General features: G+C 35.6%; 1 protein-coding gene and 1 non-coding gene across 2 annotated transcripts; one reads left to right on the top strand and one right to left on the bottom strand.

Annotated features, from left to right (window-relative positions):
- Positions 1-527: 527 nt before the first annotated feature.
- LOC147950330 (small nucleolar RNA R71) lies at positions 528-634 on the top strand. The gene has a single exon (XR_015565270.1). It is a non-coding gene; the product is annotated as a small nucleolar RNA R71 (small nucleolar RNA).
- Positions 635-8,290: 7,656 nt separating this feature from the next.
- LOC147950329 (uncharacterized) lies at positions 8,291-8,824 on the bottom strand. Its single transcript, XM_087512991.1, has one exon. It carries the CDS (start codon positions 8,822-8,824, stop codon positions 8,291-8,293), a length of 534 nt encoding a protein of 177 aa, XP_087369117.1.
- Between the last annotated feature and the right edge of the window lie 3,485 nt (positions 8,825-12,309).

Here is a 12,309-nt window from a genome sequence, read left to right as displayed (position 1 = left end):
GGGGACACAATTGGGGCTGGAACACTTGGTGTTGTTGCTTGGGGATGTAGTTTTGTTGCTGTTGAGGTTGAGGAGGTGGATAGACCTGGTCTTGAGGGTTGGCCACATTGGTGCTCCTATAAGAGAGATTGTTGTGCTTGAAACCTCCTTGGTTGTAGCCTTTGAATCCTCCCTGGTTCTGCATGTAGCACAACTCAGCAAATTCAGGCTCCCCCTCTTGAACTGGAGCTTCCTCTTCACCAATGAAGTGAATGGACTTGGATTGGCTGAGGAGGATCTTGTCAAGCTTCTCATTGACCATCTTCAAATCCTTCTTATACTTGTCCTCTTGATCAGTTGATGAGCTCCTTATGGTCCTATCATAGTCCTCATTATAATTGCCATCAGATTGAGCAAGATTCTCAACTAATTCCCATCCTTCTTCCACATTCTTGCTGAGGAAATTGCCATTAGAGGCTGTGTCAAGAAGCATTCTTATCTTAGGAAGCACTCCTCTATACAAGGTGCTTAGAAGTGACTCATTGCTGAAGCCATGGTGAGGACACTGAGTTTGGAATCCTTTAAACCTCTCCCAAGCTTCACAAAAGCTCTCATTTTTCCTTTGAGCAAACCCATAAATCTCATTCCTCAGCCTAGCAGTCCTTGCATTGGAGAAGAACTTGGCCAAAAAAGCTTTCTTGCATGCATCCCATGTGGTGATAGCTCCAGTAGGAAGAGTCTTCTCCCAAAGGTGAGCTTTGTCTCCAAGAGAAAATGGGAAGAGTCTTAATTTGAATCCATCTTCACTCACTCCATTGATCTTAGTGAGTCCACATATTCTGTCAAACTCATCAAGGTGATCTAGTGGATCCTCCATTGGCAACCCATGAAACTTGTTTGCTTGTATCATTGAGATCAATCCACTCTTGATCTCAAAGTTATTGTTTGCTACTGAAGGTGGCACAATTCCAGCCCTTTGGTTGTGGGTATTGGGTGCATCTCCTGCACCAATGTGCCTTGGTCTTTGCTCATGGATAGCCTGTTGCTCCACGATGTCTTGACCTTGTTGTTGTTGAACTACTCTTCCTTGCTTATGTCTTAAACCCTTTTGTCGCCTGTGGATGTTGTCAATAGGATGTTGAAGACTATCTTTGCCTTTGGACCTTGTGTGCATCAACAAACTCTACTACGGACTCGAACAGGTACACGGTCGAGCGCAGGCTCGAGTGGGTGGTCGAGTCCACTGGGAAGTAATGGCTAATTTGATCCGGCTTCTGGCTCGACCAAGTGCTCGATCACAGCTCGGTCGAGTGGGTACCTGAAACACAAAACAGCCAAGCAAAGGAAGATTCCAGTTCAGTAACTTCACAAGTGTTTAAAACGAACTTAATCTTAGACTAATAGTGATCCTAAATGTCACAAAACACACTCAAATGGGCAACGGCGCCAAATTGAAACTGACTTTCTTTGTGGTGTATGAATGAATGATGTATGGAATGATGATGTATGAAATGAATATAAGTCAGGGTGTTTCAATTCCCCTTATGCAGTTGCAGTATAAGAGGTGTCAATCCTATCTGAGTGATTGTGAACAATTAAGATGTGCATATGAGTCTAAGTCAAGCCAATTGTAAAGATTGTTTGTCACTAACAATCCTAAAATGAGATATGAAATGCAGAAAGTAAAAACAACTAGAACAGGATACTAAATGCAAACAGAACAAACAACTTAAAGCTATAATGAAACTAGAACAAAGATAGAAACTATGCTAAAGAACTAATGCAAGACAAGTAATGAACAGGAAACTACGTGAATGCAATGGAAATGAAACAGGAATGAAACAAGACAATCACAAATCAAAAACACAAGTTCTGGGGATGAACTCGAGCAGCACTCGACCGAGTGTAGGTCGAGTACGTGGTCGAGCTAGACTTAAACGTGAAAACAAAGCAACACAAGAAAAACAGAGCAATGCTAAAACTAATCAAACAACAAGCAAGCAATGATATTTAGACTAGGATTTCAATAAACAAAGAAGGCCTTGAGGAGGGATTCATGGGCTGAGCTAATCATTGTGGTTATCTAACTTGGTCAACAAATCTCAAGCAAACATTGAGCTGATCTCTAGACATACTATTCTAATACATGTTTAATCCACTCTCATGGCAAGATACAATCAAACCTATGCAATTCTAGACTTGTTCTCACAAAGAAAAGAATCTACACAAGCAGGCATTAAGCAATACATCTCAAACCAAACAAGACTCCTAATCTCTTAGCAAGCCTAATGGTAAGCTCTAGATCTAGCCTTATCTATGCTCCTTAGACATTGGTGTGATGCTAAGATGCTTGAAATCAAACCCTACCTTCTCAGATATAGGATCAGCATTAAGATCATCTAGCCTAGAAGAGATCTATAACAATCAAGCTTGACCAAATCAAACAAACCACAAGATCAACCCAGCCTAACCCATCCTCAAGGTCCTAAACAAACTACTCACAAGAATACATGGTGAAATATGTCAAAAACCCAGAAAATAATGAAACTTGCATCATTAGAGAGATGAATCAGAGATCTACAATATTGATGAAGGAATAAAACTCGAAATCTTAATACTTTGAAAGTTATGAAACAAACAAAATATAAGAATCTAGCCTTTCTCTCTCAAACAAGTACAAGATCTAAAAATAAAATAAAAGTGCAAAAGGAATAATATCTAAAAAAGGTAAACACTAGGTTTTAGACTCTCTAAAAAGCTGGACTCTTTTGTGGCTGCAAGTACAAGGGCCTTATATAGGAGGTGAGGTGGAAGCCCTAAAAATACAAAAAGTCAAAGTGGTCAACGGCTCGGTCAACTCGACCAGTGCTCGGTCGAGTGGCTGGTCGAGCTGGCTTCTCTCGTGCATTCTCCACTCGGTCGAGTCCTCCTCAGCACACGGTCGAGTGGTGGTCGAGTGGTGCGGTCGAGTTGGACTCCGGACCTTGATTCTACAGCCTTAACTCTCTTGTTTTCTCCTCAGGACAGCTTCACTTCTCCTCAGCATTGCTTCTATGCTCCTTAAGCTCCAAAATCACCTGTTTATGCATGAAAAGATGCAAATGCAATGCAACTACACTCTAATGCATGATTAGTCTTAAAGCTACACAATAATGGCCTAAATGGATAGCAGAAGATGCAAAAGTTGTGAATAAACTAAGGGAAAACAAGGTAAAATATATGAACATCAAGTTCTAGATCTGATCTTAATTGCTTGATCATATGAATTTACACAGCTTTTATTTAATATTTTGCATTGTTTATTTTAATTCAAATTATTCTGTTTAGCGTAATCATAAAACTCTACAATTTATTGTGTAGTCTTGAGTCCTTGTGGAGTTCGACCCCTAACTATTGCAGTGACCTCTTAATTTGAGAGAGTATCTCTAGGGTTAAATTTGAGCTTAGCAGTTGTAAAATTACCTTAATATTAGCTTAACTTAAGGGGTGTTATATGATTCTAATTTCTAAAGAATTTTGAAGACTTCAATAAAATCATAGAAAATGAATAAGTGAAAGTTTTCTATAATCTTATTGATTAGTTTTTATATAATCTTGTAAAGTCTCCCAAACAGTATCTCCATTTAATGATACTTTCTATTACTTTATTGTGTGAAAATGTGTATAAAATAATAAACCAATAATATAATAACTGAATTCGTTTACAATCCTAGATTATTTTTTCTAGTTGAATAACACAAAACTATTGTTTTCTATATAAAATTCAGTATTTAAAATCCCTAGATTTATTAAGATTTTAAGTGGTTTTTTACAAATCACAAACTAATAACACTGAAATTTAACAAAGTTTTAAAAAAGCTTGATCAAAATAACAACAGATTTTACATAACCTTTAAGTGAAATTATTAGTAATACCCTTTTATAGATACCCCTTTTAAAAAATATCATTTTTCGCCATTTTAAGTTTTTTCTCTCTTTTGCACGACTACAATATGTTAGATTGATTTACAGAATTATTTTTAAGGTTTGGGTTCTCTATTTTACATTTATTGTATTGTTTTGAGGGGGTAGCAATTGAGATTTAGAGTTTGGAGTTTATAATTTAGTCATTTTGTATGTAGAAAAAGGTATTATTGAAAATGGAAAACAAGAGAGGGTATTTTTGCAAAAGTGTATAGCAAAGGGGTATTTTCAAAAGGGTACAGAATAATGGTATTTTTCAAAAGGGTTTGAAAATGCCCCAACAATCTAAGTCATTATAAAACATCAAAGAATATGAAGAAAATAATTCTTTAAGACATTACTTATTATAGATCTCCTCACTGAGTAAACTTGTTTACTCACCCCCTTATTTCCCTTTTTCTCAGGTTAGTAAGTTCAACAGTTGCAGTTTGAAGTCTGTTTGTTGGTGAATTTTAAAGAAAGAAACGTTTTTGGCCAGACCGAATGGATTACATATTGTTCCATCTTTTGCGATGGCACGGGTGTTACATGTGCACTTGTAGTAGTCGTATGATCTTTTTAAAGTAAAAGATTTTGAAGCAAAATATCACACACATCACAAGCTTTTTGGCACCGTTGCCAGGAAGATATTGTTTGTTTACAAGAGTCTAGGAACTAGAATAACGTCTAGGACACCTTATTGAAAATGGAAAACAAGAGAGGGTATTTTTGCAAAAGTGTATGGCGAAGAGGTATTTTTAAAAGGGTACAGAACAATGACATTTTTCAAAAGGGTATTTTTGAAAATGCCCCAACAATCTAAGTCATTATAAAACATCAAAGAATATGAAGAAAATAATTCTTTAAGACATTACTTATTATGAAAATTATTTATTATGAAGCGGAGGGAATATAAGATTCACAATAACATAGTGAATATATGCAACACATACTTTAATTTTTACTTTTCTGCATTTCAATATTCCATTTTTAACTTATATTAGCTTTTATTAAACTTGCAGAAAATCTATGGCTTGAAAATGAATCTAACTTTGATCTGGTAAAGTTTATGTACTCCACTCTAGATCTTCTTTGTAAATTCAAAAACATGTGAAAATTATAGATTTATTTTTTTAACCAGATACTAGTACATGTGATTATATCATTTCATCGTAGAAGTGCTAGTTAGTTATAGTATCAAATAGTCTCACAACAACATCTTGATTTAGTAAGACCAAAACCATGATTATAGCCTATTCTATGACAAATACTACTGCAGACTTCAGTTGCACACCTGTTATCCTTGTAGCATTTGATTGGTAATCGCGAAAATCGGCTAGGTTGATAACCTATATACAATATTAAAATAATCAATACCCATTAACAAAGAGTGAAGTCATCATGATGATAATTACAAAATGAAGGTATGAATAATAATAAACAATTACCTGGACTTTCAGCAGTTGTATGAAGACAATGAACAAAAGATATGATGAAGATGATAGTAAAACAAAATGTCATTGAAGTTTTCATAGTGATAGCAATTATTTTAGTGATATTCCCTCAAAATTTTTTTAATGAGTTGTTCTTCACCTAGACTGATTATATATATAATATATAACAACACTAAATATGTTTAATATTTTTTTTCCTGGTCAAAGATGCAAAATAATATGTTCTTTTGATTTAATTCCCTACAAATATAATTTCTTCAAATATATTTCTTTTCCAGCTATTTATTTTAGGGTCAATTACTATAATAATACATAAAAGTTTCCTTATTACAGGATTAGATAAAAAATGTTGGTAATTACTAGAATAAGATTTGTACCCTATGTACCCCTTGAAGCAATGTAAACAAAAAACCCAATTACGAAAAATGCCATTAATGAAAAAAAAAACATTGGGATGTGTAAGAAAGTCTATTTGTTGTTTGATGGTATACAAATCGGGTACAAAAAAATGGTAGAGAAAGTTGGTAAATTTAGTTGGTCGACTATAGTGTAAGGTAGATTTAAATGGTATATTGAGTTGTAGTGATGGTACACTTATGTGAATGGTAGATTAATAAGATATATATATATATATATATAATGATGTTAAATTAACTTGGTAGAGCGATTTGTCTTTGATGATAGACTTAGTTCTTGAGCTGGTAGATTGATCACATTATATCACATTATATCTCCATTCACACTGCCTTACAGCCTTATGTGGACCCATATATTATAGGAAGATGAACATAGTTGTATGTAGTTGTTCAGTTGTACTTAGATAAACGTAGTTGTAGAACTCATGATTATTGGAAACATTCAGTTGACTACTAATAAAAATTACTTGTTACTAGTTGGCCAAATGATTAACACTATTTAATGGTGTTTTCTAATGTTTCTATCAAAGTAATTTTTAATATCGTATTTTCCACCTATGGAGCTTCATAATGAGTGATATCTTATTGAGAAGTCTTACTCAAGAAAGAGTGTTATATGTAAAACAAATAAATAGTGCTTAAATTAATAATTTCCTATTATATTGTTGACAATTCCCTGTGATAATTGGATAGATAATTAAAGGCATTATTTGTTAACAATTTCATTATAAATTAACTACTTTAAATAAAAGTCTTCTCAAGTGTACCTCTTGTACCTTTCTGCAGTAATTTAAAAGCATCTTAGTGTAGTAGTGGTACCGGTTAATACGTAATATATTGAAGACAAAACAAACATAACTGGAATTTTTTATAAACTTCATCGGTAGTACTGCCTTATGTGGGACCAAATCAACTAGTTGTATTTACAATCAAATTATATCTCCTTTCACACAATGTACTGCCTTATGTGGGACCAAATCAATCACATTATATCTCCATTCACACTGCCTTATAGCCTTATGTGGACCCATATATCATCGGAAGATGAACATAGTTGTATGTAGTTATTCAGTTGTACTTAGATAAACGTCGTTGTACAACCCATGATTATTGGAAAAATTCAGTTGGCTACTAATAAAAATTACTTGTTACTAGTTGGACAAATGATTAACACCGTTTAATGGTGTTTTCTAATGTTTCTATCAAATTAATTTTTTAATTTCGTATTTTCCACCTATGGGGCTTCATAATGAGTGATTTTTTATTGAGAAGTCTTACTCAAGAAGGAGTGTTATATGTAAAACAAATAGATAGTTCTTAAATTAATAACTTCCTCTTATATTGTTGAAATAACGATTCTCTGTGTTACTTGGCTAGTTAGTTAAAGGGATTAATTTTTTACAATTTGATTATAAATCCACTACTTTAAAGTAAAACTCTTCTCAGGTGTACCTCTTGTACCTTTCTGCAGTGGGTTATAAGCATTTTAGTGTAGTAGTGGTACCGGTTAATACGTAATATATTGAAAACAACACATACACAAGAGGGATATTTTATAAACTTCCTCGATAGTTGTACATTATAACACAAATCAACAAGTTGTAAATTATATCTCCATTCACACTATGTAATGCCTTTATGAGGGACCCAATCACATTATATCTCCATTCACACTGCCTTATGTGGACCCATATATGTCATAGGAAGATGAACATAGTTGTATGTAGTTGTTAAGTTGTACTTAGGGAAACATAGTTGTACAACCCATGATTATCGGAAACATTCAGTTGGCTACTAATAAAAATTATTTGTTACTAGTTGGCCAAATGATTAACACCATTTACTAGTGTTTTCTAATGTTTCTGTCAAAGTAATTTTTTAATTTCGTATTTTTTGAGTGATATCGTTAAAGAACGAAGCAAAGTTATAATCGACTCACCAGAATGTAAATTTTTATGTGAAATAGTCAAGAAAGAGTAATATTATACTAAACCCTAAACGAAGCAACTTGGTTTCTAATCAAGTTGGGAAATTTGGCAATATTAAACGATAAATTAGGAATTAGGCCGATTGTTAAGAAAGAGTAAGTACAAACATATTATATATATCAAAAAATATACATGCGGCTTTCAAGGGTACAGTTGCCTTTTGATTAAGACCAAATACACAAGATAGTTAACCAGCATAATGATGCAACCATAACTTACCCTAGAATATACAAGACACTATACCTAAAGAGTGTTTAAACCGATCATAGCTACCTAAGTGGCGAAATAGAAACATTACAAGTTACCGGATGTCGAATAATGAACCCCAACGACATCCGCATATGCCACATATTACCAACAAATATGAGTCGACATCCACACATCCCACATGTGTACCAAAAAAATTAACCTAACCCACATGTCTTCAATATCCACCCGCGGCAAACCATTCTAAAACTTCAAACTTTGAAACTGCTACGGGTTTTGTAAAATATATAAGCCGCTAACATCATTAATTAGTTGATCCCGAGATGAAGATGTCATCCGGATAATCATATGTCTCATCAGGATCCAGTAGCTGCAGAAAGTAGTCTTGGTCTGGAACTTTATCTAACACTTCTGCAGCAAGTTTCATTCTTATCACAGGCATGGCCGCATCACAGAGGCCTTCGAAATTTAGACCAAGGGCTAAACACTCTATGAACTTCAACGCATACACACCACAATCACCCACTTGAATGTTCTGGGGAGCATTTTTCACTCTGTAATAAGTGAATGCGGCTCCCCCGGTTTTCTGTTGCCTGTACCTCCGGTTAAATGCTTGTATCAAGTTGGGAATCATCCACCGGAACGGATTACAATGACTCTTCATAACCTCGTCGGTAGTACCACTGTGTATGCTATCGTAAACTTTATTTTTTTTCCTTACCAAGTCAGCTTCGATGGCAACCCAGTGTTTGTTTTCAATGTTGTATGGGAAGAACAGGGTGTCTACATCCTCAACCCAAACCTTGTTTGTCACTCTGTACTTGGGCAATCTCCCCATGTACATCTCAAAATAAAGTTCTCCAATCCCAATTCTTAGATGCTTCAAAACTAGGGTAATTGTTTGCCCACTGACTAACAAAACAAGGGTCAAGGAAAGCTATCCGATCTGTTAGAAATGGGGATGGCGACTTCGTCGCCCTTTGACGGAACATCTGGATACATGTACTCATGTGCTGCAACACGAATTAAATGAACCAGTCATTAGTCTACTATTGTAACCTTAAAGATAAGTACCAACTACGGGCAACTTCAAACCTTACCGCATCCCATAACCAGCCGAACTTCTCATCAATGAGTGGCCACAATTGTTTAGGGGTCAGTAGCCGAAAATAAAATTCGGCATTTCCAGTGCTTGGAACTTTAGCCCTGAATCCCAAAAATTACAACATCAGTTATAAATCCTTGTTAATAAACAAATATAAACAAATCTGATTATAATTGACGGGTACACTTACAAATCATCAGTTAGGAAGGACTTCAACTTTTCTACTTTCGTAGGACATGCCGCAATGAAAGGATCGTACACGTCGGGTGATAGGACAACAATGTCGTCTACTGCTCGTTTGAGTAAAGCAAATCACATTTATTTGGCATTAAGGCTTCCACCAAAGATACTGGCCAGTGGATCTCTAGAAGGAGGAGCATCATCCTCTCTTGAGGGAGGAATAAACTTTTGTAATACATTTTAACTGTGTTTCTCGTTTTCAGTAAGTTCTCTCGACACAGGGGTACTCCTACCCTCGCCTAAATCATTACAAATCTCGACCCCACGGTACGAGGGTACAACGTTGCAATTATTTGGGTGAGCTCCACTAGGATGCAAAGTATTAATAAGAGTAATATGTATGGTTGTACACCTGCTCCGTTTACTTTGTCATTAAACTTTACTCTTTTTTCACCTTCCCCTGTCTGGCACCTCTGTACTCCTTTTCCACGCATTACACTCTCTACATTCTTTTTCCGATTTAGCTCCACACCCTCGGCTACGTAAACTTTGTCTTCTGGTTCAATTTTAATGCTAGTTTACCCAATGATCTTTTTCCTTAACGCTTTTGGATTCCTAATAACGCTTGCAACATCGAAATCATATCCAGAGGGACGCGTCATCTGAAATAGCCATGACTTGAACACACACATGTATCTAACGTTATATACACGAAATATCTCATATAGTGTAACGCTATAAAATAACGAGTTATTAAACACTTATCAATTTGTCTGTAAAAAATCCAATGTCAATTATTTTCAAAGTATATACAACTTCACAATAGTGAAAAATAACATTGTCTCTTCGAATAAATAAAGAAAAATACAAAGACTTCATAGTTATGATTCCCCTCCTGCATCAGAAAACCATCATATCATACTCTTTTACTTGAAACTATATATATATATATCAATATATATCCCTTTATATATATTGATAATACGGTCAAGAGATCATACCTCCGCTTTTTCAGGTTCTGTAGAGCCATTTGAACGACCTGCGTCATCCGTTGACTTGATAACAACTTTCTTCAGAAGTTGTACATCATTTTGTAAGTTTCCTATCTTACTCTCCATCTTGTCAAATGTCTTGATAACCATGGCTATTGATCTTCCGAATGATAACTCCATATTTTCTATTTTCTCACTTAATGATTCAACCATAATTATGAACCTTCCACTACAATCATCACCCTCCACCCCTGACATCTTATCTCCTGAAATCTTGTCTACTGACATCTTCTCCCCAACACTTTCTTTCTTCTCTCTCACAATCTTTTGGACATTCCTGATTTTCCTTGGTGCAGTCTCAGCGAAATCATCATCACTATTCCCTTCAACGTGTTCTGTCCTCTCCCTCTTCTTTGTAGATTCACCCTTCTTTTTGTTTAAACAATCCCATTGTCTCTCATCCACAACTCCATTGATCACGTCAAACAACAGATTATCAAGTTTCTTCTTCCCCCCATCCCCTACACCGTACACTGAATTCTCTTCAGGCCATTCTGGATATATGACTTCCATAGGTTTTGGAACTAGATGTTTCACCTCAAGCTAAATTTCAAAAACAATAACATTAAATATGCTTCTGTTATAACAACTGCTAACCCGAAATTGTAATTAAAATTGTAGGAATAAATACCTATCCATTATTTATGCGTTTGCTCCCAGATATGAAGGCTTTGATATCCTTCCTTGGCCTCCCTCCAGCCCACCTTAGCATAGGCAAGTGTACACCTTCTCTTACATTCCCACTAATATCCTCCAGCACCTTCACGCTCTCAAAAGCCCATATCAGCAATACATGGACACATCCATGGAGGGTATAGGCATCGTTTTGTAACCCAAGCCTTTTGATGGAATCAACTAAACTCTTGAATCTAACCCTACCCCATCGATAAATATCAAATGAATTCTCATTCAAGACCCTTTTGGCATATTGGAGAGGTATCCTACTATTCCTAGATATGCCAAGCACTCCTACATGTACAAGAAACAACCGAGCAATCTGAGTCTTGATTTCATTAGACCACCCCGACACCTTCTCAAACCTTCATGAATCTCCTTATAGTTTGGTCCAACACTAACATCCACTTCCAAAGCCGCCCATAAAAGTGTATGATCGTCTTCACACTCTGTTTCATCTAATTTCTCACAGTTCAGTCCACTAATTTCTTCGTATTCATATAGAGAGAACCTTAATGGCTTTCCTTCGACCAAAAAACATAACTCAGATGCCATATCTATTGCCAATTGATTAGATAATAGATAGTGAATGGTCTTGCCACAAAATAAGTAGTTGCTTTCCGCTAGAACAAGTAGAACTCCCAGTTGCGATTTGTCTCTTATTTCTTTGTAGACCTCCTCACCAACAAAATGTTTCAACTCAGCGATATTGGACAAACTACAAGCATGGTGCAGGCTTCTTTTCAACAATGGACATTTCCCATCCGGATACAACCTACTTGGATACTGCATGACATCATTCCTTGAACCCATATCTACGATAGAAACATTACCAAAATTATAGTATTAATTCAACATCACAAACATAAGATGATTAGTTTGTCAACGCTTGAACATCAACCTAACAAACAGATTAACATCAACCTAACAAACATATTAACATGTCATCCATTTCATTTCATTTTCACAGAACGCCAAATCTCAAATATTAAAACAAGATTACCAACCATATTACACAGAGAAGATCCATAATTTTACCTCCACCTCAATTTCCGTCGACCTCAGCCGCCGTCTGCCGAAAGTAACCAAACTTCACACCGGAACCCAACTTAGCTCCACCGCCGTCCATAGACCTCCGAATCTTTTACGCGATTTTCGGGTTTTATATTTCTCACAGAATCAAGGGTAAATCAATTAATTACTGTAAATGTAAATGGCATATAGCGTAATAAAATAATCAACCCATGGTTTAGAAGTAATGTTGTATCTTTTCTGTACTGTTCTAGTAAGACTGCTGGTCAAACGTACTGT

Source organism: Camelina sativa, chromosome 1 (genome assembly GCF_030686135.1).
Source record: "Camelina sativa cultivar CO46 ecotype springtype chromosome 1, ASM3068613v1".
Lineage (NCBI taxonomy): Eukaryota > Viridiplantae > Streptophyta > Magnoliopsida > Brassicales > Brassicaceae > Camelina > Camelina sativa.
Note: the sequence above shows the minus strand (reverse complement) of the source record. Positions and strands in the feature narration are given on the sequence as shown.

Excerpts from the sequence above, each read along its gene's own strand:
- LOC147950329 (XM_087512991.1), bottom strand. The coding sequence starts at position 8,824 with ATGGGGAGATTGCCCAAGTACAGAGTGACAAACAAGGTTTGGGTTGAG.